At 46.7% G+C, this 25,384-nt stretch overlaps 1 protein-coding gene across 2 annotated transcripts; it reads right to left on the minus strand.

The window, feature by feature from the left end:
- Positions 1–47: 47 nt before the first annotated feature.
- Positions 48–24,853, minus strand: SAMHD1 (SAM and HD domain containing deoxynucleoside triphosphate triphosphohydrolase 1). Of its 2 annotated transcripts, XM_031605622.2 has the most exons (16): positions 24,670–24,853; positions 24,530–24,596; positions 20,288–20,357; positions 18,320–18,480; positions 15,637–15,752; positions 15,197–15,267; positions 13,454–13,609; positions 11,294–11,394; positions 11,079–11,187; positions 10,882–10,973; positions 9,258–9,373; positions 6,625–6,764; positions 4,993–5,088; positions 4,554–4,658; positions 4,033–4,170; positions 48–1,949 (listed from the first exon to the last, which is right to left on the minus strand). In XM_031605622.2, exons 1-16 carry the CDS (start codon positions 24,851–24,853, stop codon positions 1,827–1,829), a joined length of 1,845 nt encoding a protein of 614 aa, XP_031461482.1. In that variant the 3' UTR covers positions 48–1,826. The 2 variants fall into 2 exon arrangements, with proteins under 2 accessions (XP_031461482.1, XP_090008508.1); XM_090152382.1 differs by lacking the exons at positions 24,530–24,596; positions 24,670–24,853 and adding an exon at positions 21,886–24,094.
- Between the last annotated feature and the right edge of the window lie 531 nt (positions 24,854–25,384).

Genomic DNA, 25,384 nt, shown 5'->3' on the forward strand with positions numbered 1-25,384 from the left:
GTGTGACTACTGGTTTTAACAAAGTTCACATACTGCAATTCATTGCAAGAATATTAAAATCATTGTTTATTAATTTATTTTTTAGCACAGAAAGACTCAGATTACGTCTGAGAAAAAGAAAAGAATTTCAACTCTACCAGATGTTAAGTTCTAAGTACAAAGTTTTTGCTTAATTTTGAGCAGAAAGCTTTTCCCAAATATAAAGTGCACCTTCTATAACAGCATCAAAACAAACCCAAGGAATAGTGATAGAATTACATTATTCTGGAACAGGACTTGATTTGGGAATATTTGTAGATAATGGGGATAAATGCCTTCACTCTATAATATTATTCCTTGAACCATAGAACAAGTACTCCAAAAGCTTCTATAAAGGTCCCTCCACCTTCCAGCAGTAACCTGGTACACTGCAGGTGTGAAATGCTATAAACAGGAACAGCAGAGGCGGTGCTGCATCACCATGAAACACAGGTTCACAAGCAGCTGAGCGCAGAACAACAACTGGCTGTTTCAGACCACATCTGTAAAGCAGGTGAATACCTCTTCTTATGTCACAGCCATCAGCTTCCAGCCCAAGGAAACAATCAGACAGGGAAAGAGTGACACCATCTTCTTACACAGCAACCTCTTGTGTTAGTTTCAAAAGCTTGGCTGTCAAGACTGAATGCTAAGCTTCTATATTCTCGCTTCAGATACAAAAATCCAAAGCTCTCTTCCAATTTCTGAGCATTAAAGAACACTTTACTTTGTAGTTTTGAGGGTGGGTTTTTATTAACTAACTTCATTTAATGAAAGCAGCCTTCAAAGAGAACACCTTAGACCTGAGTATAACAGGGAAAAAGTCTTCCTTGTTTGCTTTTTGATGGGACAGACACCTAGGAACACTCACACTAGTACTGCCCATAGGGGAGACTGTAAGAACCCTTATTGTCTATAAGGGAGATAAAAAATACACCAGAACAGCAATCATCAAGCCAGAAAAACAACGGACGGGATGCAATCATGGAAGGGTTCCTGAAGAACCTGACCACCCAGTGCAGTGAAATGCAGAAACAGCGTGTGCTGGGTACAAGGAAAAGAAGAGCCACGTGCTGGGCCCACCACTACACTGAGAACCAGGCATGTAGCTCTGCTTTCCTGCAAGCACCCCAACCACGGAGCTTTTGAGGAGTTTTTGCAGTTCAGTGTAGCAGTTAAAAAAAAAAGTTACATTCAATGTATCAAAAATATATGCTATAAAAACAGTAAAACGCTGCATGTCACTGCAGGGCAGTGCCACTTCAATAAAAGTTGTGTGGTCACTTTCGTAGCAAGAGGCCTGCATCCCCATCAGCCTTCTGAACACCAGAGCAGCCATCTTGAATAAAAAGATCATTATGGAAAACAAGAGGTGGTGGAATAATAAAGATTAAAAGAGAAGGAAGTTTTTCCACCAGCTCTAACAATGCTGCAATTGCCTTCAGAAAGGATCAGGATCAGGGCAAGCAGTATCAAATCTACTGCACTTTTTGGCCATTATGATGAAAGGTTTTTTTTAAATGAAGTTCCTCTTGCTACAATAGCACCAATACATTCAAAAATAAATGAGAACTGAGCTTGCTTTGCTGTAACAGGTTATCTGTTAGCTTTGTAGCAGTTCAATCCAAATAAGCACTTAGTTTAAGTCCACACATAAAAGCATATGGTATTGTAAAATGCACTGCTGCATTCCTTTTTTTTTTTTTTTTTTCTTTTCTACAGTTCATTGGATTGCATTTTAAAAGAGCTGCTGCTCACAGCTACCCATCTTCTGAAGGAGGTGGTTGAACAGTGCAAAAGGAGATGCATTACTTATTGAAAGAAAGCTTCTGCTTGCAGCTGGGTTCTGAAGCTGTCACGTATTCATCCCTGCTTCTGCTATTCCAGCTTTGTTTCAGTGGAGTTAGATGAGGGGCAACCACATCACCATCCTGTTATTGAAAGTCAGAGAGCATTCATGACAATGTGTTCATTTTCACTTGCTATGCTAAAGCAGGGAAAAGCAGCTCGCTACCAGACTTAGCACAGATAAACACAAGGTCCCACAGGCACTGCACATCAGTGAGTCTGGAAAACACTGCACTGCAGAGATGGAAACTGCTGTCAGTCAGCGGTAGGGAGGAACAATTCCCCACTTATGTGAGAAACCTTCACTATTTGTATTTAACGTCTTCCTAAATTGACAGCAGCAAATTCAGGAAGCTCAAGAGGCTTCTATTATGGGCACTGGTACACAGCTTGGGTACATTACAGTAACGTTATAGAAACTTACAATAAGTTTTTGCTCTGAATTCCCCAGCCTCTCATTAAAAACTTAAAAAAAAAAACAACCTTAAAAAAGCTTTGCATAAAAGCTTAGCACCTATCAAGTGCAGTTGCTTGGAGGTGCCTTCACCACCTTAAGGTGCATCCCATACAGTAACTGGAATGGTCTCAGCTTTGTGCTCACACTTGTCACACACGTATGTTCATCTCATGATCAAACACTGCGAGGGCAGGGCAGGACAAGCAGAAATAAGCTGGGACTGCCATAGTGCAGTCAGATGGACACCCCCGAACTGCTGTGCTCTGCAGGCTACAAAGGCAGCCTGTTATGTGATCCCTCTGCAAAATGCCCTTCAGAAACTAACTGCTCTCATAAGATGGATGTAGGCAATATCATCCAAGAACGAACCCTGAAACAAAACTGTTCATGCCTCTAGTTGCAGCTCTAGCACAGGAGAACACTGATCTACAGCCTGATCCTTCATTTTAGAGAATATAGCTCTTTCCTTGAATGACATTTGCAGGTGTATCTAGGAAAGAAGATGCAAGGTCAGGGATGTTAACACATGCAGTGAGAAGGAGAAATGCGAGGTTCACAGAACAAAGTGTTCACGCTGCACTTTTGAAGCAACTTGCAGATTTTACTTTGAGATTTGATCCCAGATAAAGGAAAATAGCTGAAAAAAAGAAAACCAAACAAACATGAAAACAAAGAAAGGCTGTTCCTTCCCACGGTGTGACAATTAGATAAAAGCCAATGTGAATAACTGGGAGAGAAATTCAGCAATGGATTTGCCAGCTCATCTACTAATCCTGTTCAGGCTTCCAGCCTGACCCCTCACACACACAGTGGAATGGCTCTATTACATATTCTACTGAAAAAAACATGCTTGATAATGACATAACTGCTTCCTTACAGTGAAGGATAATGCCGGAAGCATCAACACACAGTAATTTTATTAGAAAAAGACGCCCACCTTTCTGCAAAGGAGACACTATGGGGAAGCAACATCATGAATCACTAGTTTACAGTCAGAGTTGTTACAGGCTTCTCCATCACTTTTGGAAGGAGGAACACAAGGCAAGGCATTTGGACACAGATTCTACTTTAGATTTTCCCTTTTAATTGCCATGGTAGCTCTGACACTGTCCCCAGTGCAAAACAAAACTTAGGTGAGCTGTAACGTGCTTCCCTTCCTGCCTCGCAGCTGGAAACTTGTATGTCTGAGATGTGACAGGAAAGGGACACACAACACAGGTGAGACATTCCAAGTACTCAGCCTGCACATTAGCTGCCTTAAGAGTAGAGGCTCTCAATCATATTGCCCTGGGGATTTTGCATTCTCAGACTCAACGGACTGACCGTAGATACCCAGTGGGAGCAGTGATGGAACAGCTGGTGAGCAGGGAAGAAACAGAGGCAAAGCAATAGGAAAAACCAATCTGATCACTTCTCAGGATCTTTCAATCCCTGTGGCATTTTAAGCCTTTGTATGAGGAAACCTGCATCAGTGAGTGTCTGTGTGGACGTCAGCTATTTTTAAATAAACGTGACTTTTCCAATCACTTGAGTTAAATCAGTGAAAATCTGTCAGCATTTCAGTGAAACCAGAGTACAACCAGATGTGGACTACAAGGAAAACAGAAGCTGGGTTACTGTACTGGAAGCAGCTCTGCCCCAGAGACAATGCCTGAGTCCCAGTATTTTTAATGCAAGAATTTCTAGAAACCAATACCTAAATTTGTTACCTGTGGTTTGGTGAAATCCCTCTTTATACACCACTGAACAAAATACTGCTTTGCAGCTAAAACAATAACTGGATCCTGATGCTTGCAGTAAACCCGGATAACCTGCTCTGAAAAGGTCCCTGGTAAAAGCCTTGAAACCTTTGGAATAAAAAAAAGAAAGAAAAAAAAGAGCACAAATAAATAAGCTTTAGTCCTTCTTTGAATTTAGAGTCTTTGGAACTCATTCTCAAAACAAACTGATAGCAATAAGAACCATCTCACCATCTCCCTATAATTCTTGAGTTTTACCCCAAAACTATATTTTCTTCAGAAAAAGTTAAAGGCTGTTCATATGTAAAGGCCATCAGGACTTCACACAGAACCAACCATAGGATCACCAAGCTTGGAAAAGACCTCTGAGACTGTCCACACAGAAGGACACAGATTCCACCACCCTCATGCACAAATACTGCAAGAACCACCAGGAAGCACTGTGATGGCTCCCACTGCCAGTTGTGAAGCTGAGGAGGATAAAAGACTACCTGTTCTTTACTGATCCTGATGGCCTTGGAAGGATCAGCCTTGCAGTAGAAGAGAACATTATCAATAGGATTCTGATCTTTCATTCCATAATCCATATTAACAACCTTGCATGCAAAACAAATAAAAAAGACATTTGTTAACGTCTGCCATTCATTTTCTGACAATAAATACAAGCAGATATGCAGAATACTTCTGTAAATGAGAGTAGTCAAATAAAAGAGTAATTAACAACTGATTACTTAATGAAACTTAATGAAGTTTAAATAACAGTGTCAGTATCTGTTTGATAGACCATCGTTTGTGTGGCCAGAGAGAAGCATCCACCTTCCCACACCTTTAGCCTGTGGGACAATGCAGACCAATGTGGGGCAATGCAGACCAATGTCTGTGTGCAACTGAGCAGGATAAGTGCTATCCTTGCTCTGGAAGGATAGTTACATCAACTATGAAGTCTTCAGCTGTCAGCTCCATGTCTGGAGGATCCTTTTCTGGCTTGGAGTTAGCAATGTCACCTGCCAGGTCATCGTATTCATCCTGAAAAAGAAAACAGCTCTGACTGTATTTTTCCATCATTAGTTCAAGCCCTACAGACCTCCTATAGCAATCTGGCTGTCAGAACCCTCGTATACCTTAAACAGCCAGAGTCCTGCTGTTAGATTTCAGAAACAAAACAAAAACAACCTTAACAAACTACGAAGATCCAAAGAACTTTTCACCTGGCAGCAGGAAGCAAGGAAAGCCCTTCCAGGATATTTCATGAGAACAGAAATTTTAACGAGAAAAGAACGAACTTCCAAGCAAGTTGTTTGCTAGCACAAATGCATTATGCAATTAAGTTCCCCAAAGCTAAATACTAAATATCTTTACTGAACTTTTTTATAATTGACAGGTGCAGGATGTTACCCTCTAATAGTTTTTGTACTAGAAAAACAACACTAAAACGTGAGAAATAGACATACAGCATCAGTAACATCATTGACTACTACAGAAAAGCAGACAGAACAAGCTCCTTGAGGAGCTTCAGAGGGGATTGCTCCCACCTCCAAAACAGAAATCCACAAAGGGCCTCGAGAACATTCCCTGCCAGTAGCTATGCTAATGCTGAGTGTACGTGGTGTGGTGGAGAACTGTTATTTATGGAAAGATGTGTGCAGTCTTTAAAAGGCTGTGGCTGGGCAGAAAAGAGAACATTGCCTCCTTAGTGACGGCCAGTGCAAGACACAAGATTTGATGAAGGATGATTTCCTGGGAGCACCTGAGACTCCAGAGAGAAAAGCTTTGAGCACAGAGCAGGCAGGTCCAGAAGGAAAGGAATTTGGCAAGCACGAGATTTGTCCATTGCAAAGACAGAGGGACTGCTGAGAGGGATCTCCATGAGCTGTATGTGCAGCCTGCAGTGACTCCAGAAGCCAAGGAAAAGTTTAGGTTTAGACTGAGAGCAAGTCCTCTTCACCAACCTCTTGTGTGACCCCCACGTGGTGCAGACCAGCGGGGTACCCAGCTGAGTACAATGAGGGCACCACCAGTGAGCCAGCCTCCCATCACAGCACCACAGTGTTTTTTCTTCTGCAAATATTTCTGCAATAATTAACTTCTGATTTTCTATCTTTTTCTATTCTTCTGGTTCTCTGTACATAAAACTTCCCAGTTTTCTGTAAAATATTCCATAGCCCAACAACATGAAGACAAGGATGAGTGGGAGAGAACTTCTGACTCTACTGGGCGGCTGATGTCATCTACCTGGACTTCTGCGAGGTCTTTGATATGGTCCTGCAACACAGACTTAACCCTAAATTGGACAGAGATGGACTTGAAGACTGAAATATTTGGTGGACAAAGAACTGGTTGGATGGTCACAGACTGAGGGTTGTGGTCAATGGCTCAATATCCAAGTGGAGACTTCTGTGATTTTATGATTTTTGGAGCATTGTTTAAGTTCTCAAAAACAAACAAACAAAAAGCAATCACTATCAACAACAAAAAAAACAGGAAGAGGAAAAAAGATAGTCGGCAACTTAGAGAACATTCTTAGAAGGACAGAATTCAGAATCTCTCGGTCACGGATATTACCTTTGGAATTTCATTCAGTTTTTCAGGTTGAGTCTCTCCTAAAAACTTGTATAATTCACGCCGTTCTATCTTACGCAAAATTTCTCGTGCCTCACTCAGTTCTGGACGACTTGAGTGCAGAATTTCCAGGTAGATATTATCTGCCAAAGTTGTAGTGATTTCAGTTAACTATGTCTGTCAAAATCCATTATGACAGCAAAATGCACATAAAGGGACAGAGGCTTAACCAATAAGAAAAACTAAAGATTCAGGAAAAATGCACACTTTGAGAGAATGGCTGAACATTGTAGGCCAGACAACTGAGAAGCCACTTGCAATATGATCTCAGATATCCCCAGGTTTCTTTTGCTATGGCTTCAGAGCAGAAGGGTTACTTTTGGCTGTCCCAAAACCGAAGGGATGCTGCTCACCTGTCACACAGCCAACACAGCTGCACTCTGTGTATCTATCCATACTCCCCAGCCAGAAACAGCCATGCAGCTTTGACGTGCTGCAGATACAGCTCTGCAACACCCCCCCAGCACAGCAAGAAGCCCCCCCCCACAATGTCTAGGTAAGCTATGAACCATGGTGACCAGCACAGCTTTACCAAGGTTTATAGGAGCATGAAACTCCCTCCAAGGAACAGCAGACTGTCTCTTCAGCTTGAGAGATAACCCAGGGAAAACAGGAAAGCCATGAACGCATATGTTGTGTAAAGTATTAGCAAGGAACTGCTTTCTGTGTCATCATTACAAAAATTAGGATTTGCTGTCAAAATCAGAAGGCTACAAATTCGAAACCAAAAGGTGGTTCTCTTCATCCATCATGGAGAGAAGCTGGAGAATCTGCTGCTGCAGAACCCCACAAGAGGTTGAGCATCAGCAAAGATCCAAATGGCAGTTGAACAGTTCCACAGAAGCATCACTCACAATCGACTACTGAAAATAAGCCTACTGTCCTCACAGAATGCCCCTGTTGAAACCACTGGATGCAGGAAAGGAAGTGTCTTGGTTTAGGATGAGAACACAGGTCCTTCCACCATTACATCTGATATTGACACACTCCCCTCATCCTTCTCCTTTCTGACCAATTCTCCCTCTGGATCAGGAACACCCCAGCACTGATGCTCAGCTCCTCACTGCTGCTGACTGTAAGATGCAGGGAACAGACCACCCTCCTTGCCCTGCGCTCACCAGATGTCACAGCTCAGCTACAACAGGACCCTGGTGCTCAGCTCCTGCACGACTGCTCCTACAGACCACACAGCCCTGGGATAGGCCCCAACCCATGCAAAATTTAGTCTTAATCAGGCTAAACGTGGCTACGGCAGATGAAGGGTCACCAACAGAAGATCCTCAGCTTAACATAGATTACAGCAAGCAGATCTTCTGCATCAATGCCTCCAGCACCTTGTTCATAGACCAAAGAAAGAATTCCTGAATCCCTCTGGTGGCCAGCCAAGGCTTGATGGTGGAGGCTCAGGAAAGTTGCCATCCCACTCAGGAATGTTTTGGAGACTGCTGTGAGCAGCAGCTCCCAGGAACAGCAAGAGCTGCCAGCCCTTGGGAACACTGCAGCTTGTAAACACAACAGAAGAAAACAGAATACATGAAGGAATTAGTTTATTGGCTAAATACACAGAGCAGCAGTTCTGCAAGGACTGAAGCATCCTCTGTCCTGCAGCCACTCTAGCCACAAGCCCCTCAGTGCAGCAGGGTTTGACATGCCCACACTGGCCTCTGCTCCCCTTGCTGCTGCTCAAAGCCAGCAATGAACGCCAAGGAGTGCTGGTGTGCCTTGCAGAGAAGGCCAGGAGGGACAGGCAAAACCAAGACAAGAAGTGATGGGAAGACTGAACTACATGACAGAAAGCACAACTCAAGTCAGTTTTTGGAATTCAGTAATTTCTCCAAGTTCTTCCTCCTCACAGTGATGACCCACACCCTGGAGAAATGGCTGCCAGCAGTCAGACTATTTGTCTAGGAAACAATCACAAGTCACTTCTCATTTGTTTCAGTATGTAATCATACTGGAATTCCCCCACAGGTCTTTAAGTGGACTGCTGTTCCTAGTATTTACCCTACAAGAACTATATTTACAAGATCTTGTCTAAGAAACTAGAAACTTCCAGGAATAAACTTATTTATGTACTGTTTTCTTCTGTTGCATTTGCAAGAAGGGTTGCAGTGCCTCAAGCAAATTAAATTAGATCTTATCAGAGTCCTTCAAAATCTGTCTCAGGGTTAGTTTCACACAACACACATGCAGTGCTCCCCTACCTGATGTAGTTAGGTGTAGCATTGCTCTGAGCTGACTCACACCCCATCTGTGACAAGTGCAACAAAACCAGGGCACAGGTATGACTGCTTGACCACAAAGTAACCTGGCTTTGAATACATGCAGAAAACCAGAAGTTGGTGTTTCTCCCTCTCCATAAAATTAATTTAAACTAGAATGCTTTGCTCTCCCAGTAAGATGTGAAACACAGAGATGCTCCAGGTCTAAAGCACCACCTGTGCACAAAAGCAGTACTTGAAGAGTCCTAGTCATGGGCAAGCTGTGTAAACAGCTGTACAAACAAACAAAAAAGAGTCTTATTCTAAGAGGTACTCATGTTGTTGCACTTTAAAAGGAATTCTGAGATCTCATACCAGTTAGCTTTGTGTAGGCTTCCATGTCCTCCATTGCTGTAGAGATCTGGTACAATTTTCCTTTAGAGCCTTCTATTTGAAAAAAACTGTCTGCTTTTTGAAAGGCTTCTGTAATCCTAGATGCAAGCAAAAGAGAGAATTAAACAACATGTTACTAGGTGATACTTAAGAGTCAAAAAATAAACACTTTAGTTACATTATAAAGACAAATTTGTGTCCTAAACATGCAGCACAGCTGCACTGCAGTACATCCCATCTCCGTGCTGTCATTTCACATTTGAACAGAGCCTTTTCCATTCACTGAAAATAGGTTCAGATCAGACCTTATCTTTACTTCAAGAAAGGTGGAAATCTGCTTTGAACTATGGGTTTAATAGTGCTCAGATGGCTGCAGGACCCTGCAAGACACTGACACAGTCAGCCAGCTGCAGTAACACCTCAGAAGACCACATCCTCTTACAGACTCAGTTAATTGAGTGAACACCAGATTTTGTGAAGTTAAAGCATCAGATATGTACAAAATCTTTTTCTAGTGGAAAAAGGATTTTTTAAGGACTTAGTCCTTTTCTAAGTTATTCCAAAGCCCCCGGTACTTCTTGTACCACGCAATCCTCTGTGTTGCTCTTCCCAAACACAGCAGAGTTACCTGGCAGCCAAGATCTGTACTAAAAAACATTTGAGGATACATCTGAAGAAAAGTAAACAGAATGGTGTTACTGGGAAACTTCTACAGGTATCAAGAAGAGAACTATAAACACAGGGAGGCAACTAAGCTGGTCCTGAACTATTCCTGCTGCAGCTTTACAGACAAGCCTCAGCCATGCTGTGGTAAGCCTGCTCATTACTTCCACAGATGAGTTATCTTGCTCCACTAAGCACTCAGTTTAGCCAAGCTGTCTCTAACTTGCAAATAAAGATTCAGCTCCTGTTGTTATGCTCTTGTAACTGCAGACAATGTCCCAGTCCAGAGCTCCTTCAGGGCTTTTGTAATCTGCTTCTAATTGGATTTAACATGGAAAGATGCTGCTGTCTGTCCCTTCCACATTTAAAAAAAATTTTTTTGTGTTTTTCATAGCCCCCCCCAGCGCCAGGCTGGCTGCTCCCCAGCTCAGACTGCCCAAAGCCCAGCCATGGCCTTGGGCACCTGCAGGATGGGGCACCCACAGCTCTGGGCAGTGGTGCCGGGGCTGCACTGCCTCTGCATAAAGAATTTCTTCCAAATATCTAAATCTGCCCTCTTTCGGCTTAAAGCTGTTACCCCCTGTTCCATCACAACACTCCCTGATGAAGAGTTCCTTCCCCAGCCTCCCTGGGGGCCCATCTAGCTACTGGAAGGCCACAGTGAGTTCTCCCAGTGCTTTTTCTTTCGTGAAAGCACCAGCCCAGGTCCCACAGCCCCAGCAGAGTGCTGCACACTCTGAGCATCCTCATGGCTCTCTGCTGGACTCACTCCAACCGGCCCATATTTCAAACTTCTAAAACATGCAGAATTTGGTTACATAGCCAAGTGGCTCTCATTGCACGTCAAAGCTCATTGATTTGGTGAAGATTCCAAATGGATTTACAATTCAAAAAATAATAATAAAAAAAAAGATGTGCAAGACAAAGGAACTGCAATACTTGCATTATTTCAATGATGTTGCCAATCTTATGCTGGTACGCTCGCCGGTGCAGGCAATTCCGAGTGTGGAACATATCATACAAATTTCCAACTTCCTGAACCAAAAACAACCAAACAAAACAATCATTTGCTTCCTCCCTGCTCACACACCTCACAGACACATTGCTGCTGATACTCCCCAGCTCACACACACCACTTACCTTATCACGGGCACAGATGTGCTTCTGGTTTCCCGCTTCGCAAACACGAGTGAATTTAATTAAGCGCCTATAATCAAAATTATTCTGGATCCCTAGGTGGTGGCAATCCCTGAAAATATTCCACAGCGAGTGCTTAACAGTGAGGTCACAGTTGTGAGTAAAGCAGTGTTGTTTCAGTAGGGAGTGAACAAAAGCAGAAGCTGTAAGATCTGTACCTGGCAAAATAATCCCACTTGTCCACATCAATGCCGTTTTTCTTGTTTGCTACTATCTCATATAGGAAACTCTTCTCCTTTGGTCGTCCTCGGTAGGGCCACTAATGACAGAGGAGTCAAGAAGAAAAATCGGGAACATTAAGAAATTTAACAATGCAAGCAATGGTTGCTCCAAAAGTGATGCTTCCTATTCTATTGTGTAGGCCCACAGCGTCAGACAGATGGAACAGTGGGTGTGAGCACAGCGAGGGGTGGGCAGTGCAGAGGCGCAGGCAACAACAACAGTGGGTCACCTCTGCTGGTGCAGATCTGTACAAGTGTGGAACGCAGCTCTTGTTCATCACTGCTGAAAATATACAGCTAATGGTGCTGAGCATGTCGAGAAATAGTGTTTTGTAGCTGCAAACCTGCTCTGTCAAACAGTATTATTGTGCTCTTTGTATCTGTTGTACTTTTCACAGAAATTAATTGGAGGCATTACTTTTGGAGCACCCCATGCAGAATAATTTTTGAGGCACTTTTGACTTTACCTACGGATAAAAATCTCACATCGAGGTAACAAAGAACACAAAGACAACAGAAGAGATTCAAAAGCTGCACTGTGCAGTACTGTGTCTTGTGCAAGGACTTCAGCAGCTGACTTCCCGGAACACCAGAAAGAACAAAATCCACACACACTATGAGCATTTAATTCCCCATTCTATCAAAGTAAAGCACGCAGCTTTGAAGTGCAAACAACCTGTAGCAACGAGGAGAGGAAGACTGCAATTATTTAACCCCGAAGGGACTTAATTAAACCCACAAGTCACTCCCTTGCAGTCTTCTGCAATCAGCTCTCCAACATTATAGTGTACTTTTAAAACAACTGTTCAGGTATGTTAAACAATGACTGCTCAAGCAGCTGACTTGAACTCTTAACCCACAACTGAGGAGTGACTCAGCCAGGAGGCAAACAGCAAATCAAGCCAAAACATAAAATACAAATTGCATGTGAACTTCTCTTGAACATTTAATGATTCTTCAGTTAAATAAACATCGCCTTGAAATTCTGGGGGGAAAATCACTTAAGATTCAAATGTTGACATTAGCATTACAGAAGTATTAACATGGATACAAAGGAGAATGGAAATGTGCATGAACAGTGGGAGGAGAGCCATCAAGGATAAAACCATCCCATGCTGACAACTAAGAGCTGTTACAGGGACAATAATCAGGAGTGCAGATGACAGCAGTAAGATGGAAGAAGGTGTTGTTTATGTCAGGACCAGGAGGACAGCAAGGTTGTGCTCTGCTAAAACCAGCACAACACAGATGACTGCAGGCAGAAGACAGGGCAGATGTTAAGAAGGTTGGCAGCTCTCACATACAATGCTGCTTTTCCTGTTATTCTGCTGGAAAACAGACACGAATTTGGCCTAAGATCATCAGAAGCAGTAGGCAGCAAGACTTGTGTTCAAATGACTGCAAATGGGTAAAACTTCCCTACTGCCTTCCCAAAGATCTCATACTGAGCTGTTATGCTGAGTTCTCTATGTTCTGTCATCAGAGGGCTCCAGTATATGTGGTAGCACTACATGCTAATACAACAGAGAACAATGGGTAAGTGCTAACATTTATGGGTGACTTGTTTGGGACAACATGCAATCTTTGATTAGGACCAGACTGTCATGACAGATCTCCTACTGATGGAGTAGTAAGTGGACAATATCTTTGATGAGAAGACATGAGCAAGAAAAAGAGGGAGGACTTGATTCTTTCATAGAGTTGCAAACATTAATAATTATTATGTCTTCTTCCTTGCCTCTTGAAGCAAGGCATTTCTTATCCCTTATTTCTTATCCTTGCACCTCTGTTTGTGTCATCCAAACATTTTGCTACAGCCATCAAAGCTGCTGAGGCTCTGGCACTCCTCACATATTTGGGCCACGCTCTGTGGTGACTCATTGCCTCACCTCTGCCATCTGGCAGCTCTGTTATCTGGCACTGGCTTGTTAACATAAATCATCTCTGCGTTTTCTTCACCTGGCCAATTAAAAACAGTCTCCAAAAACAATATAAAACAGAAGAGAGGGAAAAATTATCTACTCTCTTAGTAAAATTGACTCTCAGAAAAATTTAAGATGTTTGTTCAAATAACCACATAGCAGTCCAGCAACTCACCGATTCCTCACAAATTGTCTCATCTATAGGCCCTCCTATCTGCTCCTTGATGAAGACCATGTCTTCCTCCAGGACGAGACCATACAATTCCATGACTCCTTCCAGTTTGTTGGATGTGATCAGGTGCTCAAACATTTCAACAGAAGCAGTTTCATGCTGTGAGAAATGTAGAAAAAGATACCTAAACATTACGTGTCCAAGCACCCTTCCTGAAGTGCCACAGCTTTCTCCTAACACAGCAGCACTGCCTGGTGTGCTGTCAGCGATGTGCAAGTGCAGCACCTGGCTCATTTTCTGATCATTTTTTATCTACCCAAACAGGAAACCACTCTGTGTGCAGCATTAAGAAACACTCTTAAAATGATGGGCACAGTTGTAGCAAGTTTTGCCTCTTCAGAGCCTGACCATGGTTACTGACAAGACCCGGCCATTTAACTTTCCATTGTCATACAATGAGATCTGCAAGAGGACACAAGTATCTCAAGGTATTATGTAGAAGCTCAAGAGCACTTTCACTTCTGGGGCAATCACAGAACTGTAGGGGTTGGAAGGCACCTCTGGAGCTCCTCAATCCCAACCCCTAAAGCAGGTTCCCTGGAGCAGGTTGCAAAGGAAAGTGTCCAGGTGGGTTCGGATATCTCCAGAGGAGACTCCAACACCTCTCTGCACAGCCTGTGCCAGGGCTCTGTAGCAAAGTTCTTCCACATATTTGTGTGAAACTTCCTATGTTCCAGTTTTTGGCCATTACTCCTTGTCCTATCACTACAGACCATTGAAAAGAGTCTGGCCTCATCCAATTGCCTCCCACTCTTTACACATTTATAAGCATTGATCAAATCCCCTCTCAATCTTCTCTTCCCCAGACTGAGCAGCCCCAGGGCTCCCAGCTTCCCTCACACAGGAGATGCTCCAGGCCCTGTAGCATCTTTGCGGTCTTCCACTGGGCTCTCTTTAGGAGATCCCTGTTATTTTTGAACTGGGGAGCCCAAAACTGGGCACAGTGCTCCAGATATGGCCTCCCCAGGGCAGAATACAGAGGGAGGACCACCTCCCTCACCCTTCTGGCCACGCTCTTTGTAATGTACCATTGGCCTTCTGGGCCACCAAGGCACACTGCTGGCTAATGGCCGACCTGTTGTCCATAGGACACCCAGGGCCTTCTCTGCAGAGCTGCTCTCCAGCTGCTCAGCCCCAACCTGTACTGGTACATGTGGCGATTCCTCTCCCAGTGCAGGATCCTACACTTGCCCTTGTAGAACCTCATCAGGTTCCTCCTTGCCCAACTCAGTCTGTCCAGCTCTCGCTGAATGGCAGCACGGCCTTCTGGTGGAGGCCACTCCTGCCAGCTCTGTATCATCAGCAGACTTGCTGAGGGTGGACTCCATCCCTTTGTCCAGGTCACTGATGAAGATGTTCAACAAGACTGGATGCAGTACTGACCCCTGGGGAACACTGGTGACAAATATCTGCTGCCCCCACTTCTCCTCACACCTCTTTCCATTTCACCAGTGAGGCTGTGTCTGCTCACAGCAACACTAAGGGGGTAGATATTCTCCAGACATTTAAAGAGAACAAGAAAAATCATTGTAAGATCTTGGTACAACTTTAATTACGCCATCAAAATAACTCAATAAGGCCAAATGATGACCACATGCTCACAAGTGCTGGCAATCTTCACTGCTAAATTATTTTCTCTATAAAAATGTGAGTTTTTTCATTTTACTTTAGTACTGAAATGCCTACCTTCCAGTTCAAACCTTGACGAGCAAGTGGAATAAATCTTCCATCAAACATGTGTGAAAATGGCCCATGACCTTAAAAATAAAGATCACACAGATTCAATCTGAGACACGGGTGTCAGCAGAAATATCTCGAGCAAGCTAAAGATCTGGATTCTCTTCTATTTGACATGATCTTAACATCATCCATGAGGAAAATGCAGCTACAGAACTCTAAAACACCATAAGAAAACAACACAAAAACTCCTGTGAAAAGTGGCTATGTACTCATCAAATGGACTTGCCTCCACAGAGGTACTCCAACCAAACAGTAATAAACAGCTCCCATCCCAGAACATGGCCATGCACTGAGCAATCTGAGAGAGCTCTCATTCTCATCTCACAGCAATCTCTTCCTGCAGGTCAGCTTTCAAAGAGAAACAAGCCACTTCAATTCTTGCTCACCCAAATCATGGCAAAGCCCAGCAATTTCCACGCAGAGGATGTCTCGTTGGGTTATATCCAGTTCTGGTTGCCGCTCCTTCAGTTCACGAACCAGACATCCTGCAAGGTAGCCCACCCTGTTGCACAGAAAAACCCACAGACACCAGAAGTGAATACAACAGTATTTTACTTTGAACAGAAAAAGAGCAGTTCACCTATTCTGTTTTGATGCTTTAAGTCACAGCCTTTACTTAAAAGACAGCACACAACAGATACTCAAGCCCTAACCTGAAAGATAATCACAGGAAAATTATTTCTTGTCACAGAGCTCTAGTCAACAGTAACACATTTGAAAGGAGAAAGCATGAGACACTGTGCCCAAATTTGGAAAGAACAGCACCCTGATATGGTTTTCTGCTAACTAAGCAGATCCTACATTCTCTTCCTTCCCGTAAACCAACGAGTTACCACCAATCTTTGGTTTAATTTCCAGTTTCAACTCTCTTTTCAATTAATGCAAAGCTTCTGATTTTGAAATCCTCACAGACTTCTCTTTCCACGAAGTTAATATTGCTCACAAGCCTATAGGAAAACAAACACCCTGGCAGATTCACTGAGCCCTGCCCCATTACTCAACAGGAGGCTGAGATGCATCAGCAGCTCTAGTATTTCATAATGGACAGACACAGAACAACATCATTGTGAAAGTGAGCCCACTATATTATTGACAGTGTGCTTCCTGAAGCATCACAGCTTATAGATCACCCTCCTACTTCCAGAGCTCCACAGCAGCCACAAAAGCACTTTGTTCTTTCAAATTCCTATTTTAACAACAGCTTATCATAATTATTTCACTCCCTTTATCCATTTAACTTCAGACATGCGGAATATCTTAAAGCAAGAGCAGGTTTTAGTAGAGGTACAACAAGTCTGCAGGGCCTGCCAGGAGTAAGCGCAGAGCACTGAGGGAGCTCAGGGATGTTACTGCTGGGACCCTCCATCTATTTACCAAAGGTATTGGGAGTGTGGGGACTGTGGTCAAAGACAGCCAACATCACACCCACCCACCAGAAGGACACGAGGGAAGAGCTGGGGCCCTCCAGACCTGTCAGTCCAGGGAGAAGTGATGGAGAAGACTGTCCTGGGGGATACTGAAGGCACTTAAGAACAAAGCTGGTATCAGGCACAGTCTGCAGGTGCTCATGAAGGGGGAGTCCTGCCTTATAATTTGGTCTCCTTCCATGACAAGGTCACCTGCTTGGCGGATGAAGGGGAGGCAGTGGAGGCAGTTTCTCTGGATTTCAGTGAGGCCTTTGTTGCTGTCCCTCACGGCGTCCTTGGACAGATTGTCCAACTGTGTGACAAACGGCTCCGTGCTGCACTGGGTGATGAACTGGCTGTGTGGTAGGGCTCTGAGGGCTGTTGGCAATGGGGCTACACCTGCCTGTGGCCAGTCACTAGTGCTGTCCCCAGGGACAGGAACAGCACAGAGCTGCACCAAGGGAGGATCAGAGCAGGCGTTAGGAAACATTCCCTTACTGTGAGGGTAGTCAGCAGGCTCCTAGTGAGGTGGTGAATGGCCCGTGCCTGGCTGTGCTCAAGGGGAGTTTGGACAATCCCTTGTTACCTGCTTTAACTTTTGGTTAGGCCTGAGGTGGTCAAGCATTGGACCAGGTGGCCTTTGAAGGTCCCTTCCAACTCAGCTATGCTATTCTATCTTTTATTAGACACAACTTTATTGTCCGCTTTTATTTTTTTCCTACTCTACCAATATACACGAAGGTCACCTCCTCTATTTTAACCCTGCAGAAATCTTCAAAATGAGCTGAGAATAACAGTCCTAAGTTTAACTGTACAGAACTGAACTGCTTGGGAGAAAAATTTGCTGCTGCCACTGGAGTTTTCAAACTCCTGTTTGGAACATTTTGTTTATACTCCTCGTGTTTTTGTTTTTTTTCCAGGCTCATCAGATGAGGTCAATTCAAGCTCATCTCACTAATGTGAATCTTTTGTAATTGTCTTTTGCATTCTGTTAGTTTCTCACTGGGCAGTGGCAGCTGTGCTCTATTTGAGCACTACAAAAGCAACACAAGGCTGGCCAGCTCACGTGAATGAAAACATTGATGAGTTTAACTTCTCTGCACCTCAGGATATACCTTCAAAACAAGCTTAAACTTGTTATTAATCAGCTTCTCTGTGGAGTGTGAATGATTTAGCAACACCCTGGAAATCCTTAAGTCCATGATCTGTTTCTTTAACTTATAGTACTGCTAACAGCCTGTCAACTTGACCCTGATTGCATAACTACAAATGCAAATATTACCACTAAAATCATCTGTGCTGGGCAATCCAAGGGGATTACAGCTGTCTGACATATCATTCATAGCAGTCTCACCATCCTTCGCTTTATGCTTTTAAACTCAAATTTTGACCAGGAAGAACTCAAAGCACTCACAGTGTCTAACTGGCATTATTCTTACCAGAAGAAAAAGAAGAGGGGAAAGTACTGACCCATCTTGCAGGCTTCTTCTTCTGACTTTAGTAAACAAAGTCCACAATCATACAGGCAAAAGAGGAAGATTCAGGTGACAGAAAATGCCAAGACAGCAGCTGTCACAAAAACGCTGGCACTGCACATCTGTGGAACCAATCTCAAAGACATTCAAACGCAAAAGAGACATGCATACAAGGCTACACCACCTACCCTAGTGAGTGTTCAAAGCGGTTGTGGGACGCTCCAGGAAAAACGAAGTAAGTGCCACCCAGCTGCTTAATGTATCGCAGGCGCTGAAACTGAGGTGTGTCAATGATGCGAACAAGAAGAGGGTGTATCTCAATGTGCCCATGAACTGGATCATTAAAAACCTACAAAAGCCAAACAATAATGCAATCAATGTTTATTTGACTTCGAAAGTTAACAGGGCTAAGGTAAAGGACATCGAGAAGGGCCAGGGATTTGGTGGGAGAGGCTGTATAAATGATTGTTTGGTTTCAGCTTTAAAACTGGCATATTCTGTCTATCTTAATCAAGATTTATCCTAGAGAGTTACTTAGGCACAGCATCAGAGAAGACAGAGTTGTGCACTTCAGAAGGCAAAGCAATTCCAGATAACCTCTAGAAGCTCTACCTGTTCAATTCCAATTCTTAACACTTGAGAAAACCACTGTCTTTATCAATGACATCTGCTACTCCACTTAAAGGAGGATACTGCAATGCATGTCGGAGATCACAGGATCAGAATGGCCTGGGTTGGAAGCAATCTTAAAGCCCATCTATTTCCAACCCATTCTGTTGGCAGAGAGACCTCCCACTAGATCAGGCTGCCCAAGGATCCAACTTGCCCATGAACACCTCCACAGCTTCTCTGGGCAACTTCTTCCAGCTCCTCCCTACCCTGAGTGAAAATTTCTTCCAAATATTTAATCCAGATCTCCCCTCTGTTAGTTTAAAGGGCCTCTTCCCATCTCTCCAGTAGCTCCCTTTAAATACTAGAAGGCTACCAGAGCCCTCTCTTCTCCAAGGGGATCACCCCCAGCTCCCTCAACCTGTCTCTATAGCAGAGGTGCTTTAGCCCTCTGAGCATCTCTGTATCCCCCTCTGCACTCTCTCCAAAAGGTCCATATCCTGTGCTGGGGACCCAGGGCTGGATGCAGAGCTGCAGGTGTGGCCTCACAAGGCTGGAGGAGAGGGAGACAATCCCCTCCCTCGCCCCACTGGCCACGCTTCTTTGGATGCAGCCCAGGATGCAGTTGGGTTTCTGGACTGCACAGGCACACTGCTGGCCTTACTGAGCTTCTCACCCACCAACAATGTCAAGCCCCTCTTACAGGAACAATCTTTGTATCCACTAAGTGTTTAGTATGACATTGCATGATTTTTTAAAATCCAAAGTGAAAGATCAAAGAGTGGAAATGATAGTTCTAACCTTTTTCACAGAATAAAAGCCAAAACCCAAGACAACTGAAATCTGAAGTACTCCCTGATCATCTCTGGGTATGCAGTTCAGAAGGCACCCAAGTAACCACAGGCACTTACTAGGGATGAGAAGCACACACATTTAATCCTTGCATCAAAACAGAAGATGAAGCCATTTCACAGTTTAAGTATCTCAGTAAAATGCTGAGGGCAAACAAGGCTTTTCTGTCTTCTTTCTCCTCCCTGCCACCAAACTGCAGGGCTGCAGCAGACAAGCAGACAACAGAGCCATGTGTGCTGACAGGCAGCCCGGGATCAGGTTAAACCAACAGACACTGCTGTGAGAAGCTGCTGGACATCACAAACAGCGGAAGGGAAAGACGAGCTGTTAGCTGAGACCAGAGGCTGAAGTAGCAAAACACAAAAAGCGGAGGCTCTACAAGACAGAAGATGCGAAAAGGGAGCTTCTCACATTTCAAACAGCAGCTCATTTCTTATCCAGTCTCCCACAACCGCCAGCTGCCCACATCAAGCTCTTAACTGCTGATCTTAACAACTGTTCTGGTTAACGTGGTTTTCAGACCACCAGCTATTGAGAAGAAGGGCTTGGAGCTTGCAGCTCTGCAAGGGAAAAGCACAGTGGCAGCACCAGCTGCTGGGACTGAGCAGGAAGGAAAGGAAAGAGACAAGGAGAGAGACAGGGCTGCAGGTGCCAGCAGGGTGCTGTGAGCAGAGCCCACACAGCACTGCTGTTACCTTCATGATGTCCACTGTCTGCCTCAGCTGGTTCAGGCAGGCGAGCACTTTCAGTCTCTCATCTGGGAGGCTAGGAGTAAGACAGCAATAACAAATTATTTGAAAGCAAAGTTCACTCCTTCACAACCTGCATACCTAGCAAATTACTTGCACAAGTTTACATTACTCTGATGTTCACTGGTTCTTTTACAGAAATACTTCCGTGGCTTTTTCAGAGAAATATTGAAAGCATTTGGTCCTCTACAGCCAAACAAAAGAGGAAAATCCCAAATACCTGCACAAGTGCACTAAGCTCCCAGTAGAGCTACTGTGCTGCAGCCACACGACCTTAAAACAACTCTGGAGGGAGAGATAATACACCTCCTTACGCCCACTTTTATTAACTGTCTGCAAACTTTGTCCTTGAGCAAACTCGTTTCAGCCTCAGTACAACAGCAAACACGATGAGAATAGAATTTGGTATCTTTTACACTTCTCAGCAATTGACCACTGTGAGTGGTAAATTCAAAGACTGGTCTTCGACTTTAACACAAATTAGTACTATAAAATGTCAGCTATTAGCAAAGACAAATACCACTAAATGCACTACACATTTTCAGCCAAATCATGTAATAATTCACAGTCCATAGAAATAGTGAATGTATGTGATGTCTGAGCCACAGGTGACCTTTTCTATCTTATCCAGTTCACCTTCCCCCAGCAGGAGGGGCCTCAAGCTGCAGCCTCTGCTGCTGTCACTGCAAGTCTGCTGCTGCCTCTGCCTGCAAACACAATGAGAAGCGTGGCAGTGCTGCTCAGCCTGCTGCATCACTTCGTACTGTATGCAGCTCAATCTGCACAGGGCAGTCAGAAATCCTCAGGTGCTTACAAGGAGTTCCTGAATGAGCCCACTACTTACAGGGCAACAGAAAGCTAAAGGCAAAAACATGAGGTCCATTATATCTGCCTGTCCTTCTGTGCTGTGATAAGGTGACAAACTTTCCTAAGAGCATTCAGGCAGAGCCATGTCAGAAGCTATTTGCTTCCAGCCATCTACATTCACTTCACTTCGGCACAGATGATTTTTCTCCAGACTCTTCTCTAAGATGTTGAGTCACTTTTGGAGCAAAGCAGAGAAAGATTCCAGCAGACTTTAAAACCCCCCCAACTCGATGTAAAGAGATGGCACCCAAGTTACCAATTCCAGCACAGATCTTGGTGGATATGACCTACAAGCATGCTAATAACAGATATCAAACCTCACAAGTATGTTTTCGAAAGAGCTGCAATGCTGTGAGAGGCACAGTGACGCCAGCAGCAGCCTGCCATCAAATAACAATTGCTCAAAAGGACATCAGGGCCACACAAAGCCCATGAGGGTTCCCGGAACTCAGGGGAAGGTGAGGCAATGCAAAGCACAGACAGCACCTCCCAGTGCAGAGCACAGGGTGTTGCCTGTTGGCTGCAAGCACCTGCTTACACTTCTAAATGCCACAGAAACTTGGGAGCAAGGAGCAAGTTAGCTGGAAAACAATCAGGTGTGCACAGAGGATGGCATGAGAGCATCTTGACAAACTACCAATGGCTGCAGCTATGGAAAGAGCAAAGAAAAAACCTACCTGTTCTGCTTACACTGCACCCACAGAAACACTGTCCACAAGAACACGGCCCAGTGTGCTCTTCTGCTCCAGAAAGGCCCCCCAAGCAGGGCTGAACAGCACAGTGCTGGCACAACTCCACAGCACAGGACAGGAGGCGATCCCAGGCAGCGCGGTGCTGCAGGCGGCTGCTATGAGGGCGGCAGTCCCTGTCTGATGGACACACACGAGGCTTTGCCCTACCTCTGGGAACACCAACAGCTTTGGGCTTGGTCTCCACCACATTACAGTCCTGGTACAACTGACCACTCGAGCATTAAAATCACAAAGAGCTCTTTGCTGTTCTTCAGAGAAAGACCACCAGACACTTACTTACCTTGTGTCCTCAGGATGAGGTTGCCTCACCAGATTACACACATGGAATCACAGCATTGCTCAGTTGGAAAAGACCTTAAAGATCATCAAGTCCAACCTCGACCTAACCATACTACCCTAACTGTAACAACTCTCCACTAAATCACGTCCCTGAGCACCACATCCAAACGGTTTTTAAACACATCCAGAGATGGTGACTCAACCACCTCCGTGGGCAACCCATTCCTGTGCCTAACAACCCTTTCTGTAAAGCTTTTCCTGATATCCAACCTAAACCTCCCCTGGCACAGCTTGAGGCCATTTCCCCTCACCCTGTCACCTGTCATCAGTGAGAACAGACCAACCCCGCTCTGCTGCAATCACTTTTCAGGTACTGGAAAAGAGCAATAAGGTCTTCCCTCAGCCTCCTTTTCCCCAGACCGAACAGCCCCAGTTCCTTCAGTCTCTCCTTGTAGCACTTCCCCAGCCTTGTTGCCCTTCTTTGGACCTGCTCCACCACCTCCATGTCCAAAACTGAACACAGTACTCAAGGTGAGGCCTCACCAATGCCAAGTACAGGGCAGAATGACTTCCCTAGTCAGGCTCACCACACCATTCCTGATCCAAGCAAGGATGCCATCGGTCTTCTTGGCCACCTGGGCACACTCCTCAAGCTGTCCTCAAAGCAGCTGTTGTTGAGAAGGTGAATGCTGCCCCTTCCCCATGCATTCCCTTTCCCCCACACCCTCCCTCCCACCACAGGCTGGAACACAAGAAGCCCACAGCCCCCCACACCTCTTTGAGACTGACCTGCTCCAGAGACATCAAGCAGACAGCCCCACTCACCATTTATATTCCATGTGCACCACACCCTGTGTCACAACCCACAGCCCAATCTTTGGGGATTCCCAGCTCTGCCCCCTGAATGCTAAGAAGAACGCGGAACTAGACGTGTGTACTCAGTGCTGGGCTGACACAGAGCCCCACCACAACCTGAGGAGACTTTCCACACCCACAGGACTCACCCAAGCTAGAGAGGCCTGGAAGGAGCACCCAGATGTTCCCCATGCCTGAGTACCCAGGGTGAGCACTCGGTGCTCAAACAGGCAGGAGGGACTAAAAGCGACTGGCCTTAGGGAATACTATACAGAGGAATTACATAGGTTGCTCAGGAAGTAATGCCTTCTATTTCCATGGAAACTACAACAAAGAGCACAATAACACTGCTGGATAGGGCAAATTCTCAGCTACTCACGCTGGGCATTTTCACCAGGGTGAACAGGTGAACAAGAGCCACACCTGAGCTTGTGGAAGTCTGGGCCATGGAAGGCGATACACAGTTATACACTGCTGAAAAACACTGCCCAGCCCTCACTGTGCTCACATCCACTCTGTAAAAGTTCAGAAGCATCGATGAGTGCCATTTTTTCTTTCTTTTCTGCATGGAGGAATTCAAACCCAGCTCTTCACTCCATCCGCACTCTCATGTCCCTCTGAGGTGGAACGGCATTGGGCACCTCTGTTGCCATCTGTCCCGCAGCAACAAAATGGCACGGGGTGCCGGTGCGAAGGCTCAACCTCTGCTGCCGTCTCACTGACGCCCACCTCAAGCACCGTGCGCCAACATCCCAAAACAGGAGGCATTCCTTTCGGAGCAGCCCTCGCACTTCTCTGCTCGTTACTTCGGTGACACAAGCGCCCCGCGCGCCAGTAGCCCCACAGCCACGTTCCTCGCGGTTCCAGCCCAAACCTCCCCTCAAAGGGCAGCGCCGTCCCAGCCGACGCCCGCCCCGCTCCGAGGCGCAGCTCCTCGCCCCGCCTGGCGGCACCCGGCGCCGCCCCGGCCCCCTCACCCCGCGGAGCTCCGCGCAGCGCCCAGCGCGGCTCCGCGCGCCGCCCCGTTAACAGCGCCGGGGAACCACGCGAGTGGAGCCGAACGTTTGGAGAGCTCCGGAGGGGCGGAACCAAAGCGAGCGGGGAAACTCGGCGCGGGCCGCCGGGGACGGAGCGGTGCCGGGGGGACGGAGCGGTGAGCGGCGCGGCACGCAGAGCACGGCGAGCACAGCAACCGAACCCCGGCACGGCTCGCACGGAAGGGCCCTCAGCCGTGCCGCGTGCCGGCTGCTCCCCGGCTCAGGCTGCCCAGCGCCCGGCCGCGGCCTCGGGCACCTGCAGGGACGGGGCACCCGCAGCTCCGGGCAGCACGCCGGGGCCGCTCCGCCTCCGGGTAGAGAACTTTCATTCGCACCTGACCTGAACTCCTCTTTCAGTTTAAAGCCGTTCCCGCTGCCCGCCCCGCCCCGGCACTCACCAGACACGGGTGACGCGCAGCGCGCAGGCGGGCAGGTCGAGCAGCATGGCCCCGGTGACGCCGCTCTCTGCGGGGACGAGCACACGGTGAGCGGCGCCGAGCGCGTCCCGCCCGCTCACCCTCCCGCCCGGTCCCGTTACCTCGGAAGCGGCGCAGCAGGTCGGGCTCGCCCACGCCGCTCCGCGAGAGGTGCCGGCAGAGCCGCTCCGTGTCCCACAGCCGCGGGTCGCCGCAGGCCGCGCCGCCGCCGGAGCTCTCGGCGAAGCCCTCGCGCCGCGCGCGCTTGGCGGGAGCCGCGGCCCAGCCCGCCGCCGGGCTGCCCATCGCGCGCTCCGCTCCGGCCCCGCCGCGGGGCGCTGGCGCCGCCGTGACGTCAGCGCGCGGCGCGGCCCCCGGTGCCGCGGCTCGTGGCTCTGCCCCCCGCCCCGCGCGGGAAGCGCCTTGCGGCGCGCGCCCCGCCCCGACGCGGCCCCGTGCCCGCGGCCACCACCGCTGTACCGCGCTGCCCGCGGCTCCGCCGTGCCCGCGACGTCCCCCGCCGCTACGGCCGAGGAGCGCGCACTCGCGTGCTGCGCTTGCACGGGAAGTTCTGGGAGCGGGGGGTGCGGGGCTGCTGCGAGCGGTGCGCCGTGCGGCAGCGAGGAGAGGGGGGAGAAGCAGCCCCGCGGGCACCCGGGGGAGGGCGGGCACAGAGCAGCAGCTCCCTGCGGGCCAGGAGAGGCCCACGGTGGAGCAGGCCTTCCCCCTGCTGCCCACGCGCACCACACGGAGCAGATCTCCCCTTGCAGCCATGGAGGAACCTGCGGTGCAGCAGTGGATGTGGATTGAAGGAGATGCAGCCCACGGAGCTCCACA

Source organism: Phasianus colchicus, chromosome 17 (genome assembly GCF_987193195.1).
Source record: "Phasianus colchicus chromosome 17, bPhaCol1.hap1.1, whole genome shotgun sequence".
Lineage (NCBI taxonomy): Eukaryota > Metazoa > Chordata > Aves > Galliformes > Phasianidae > Phasianus > Phasianus colchicus.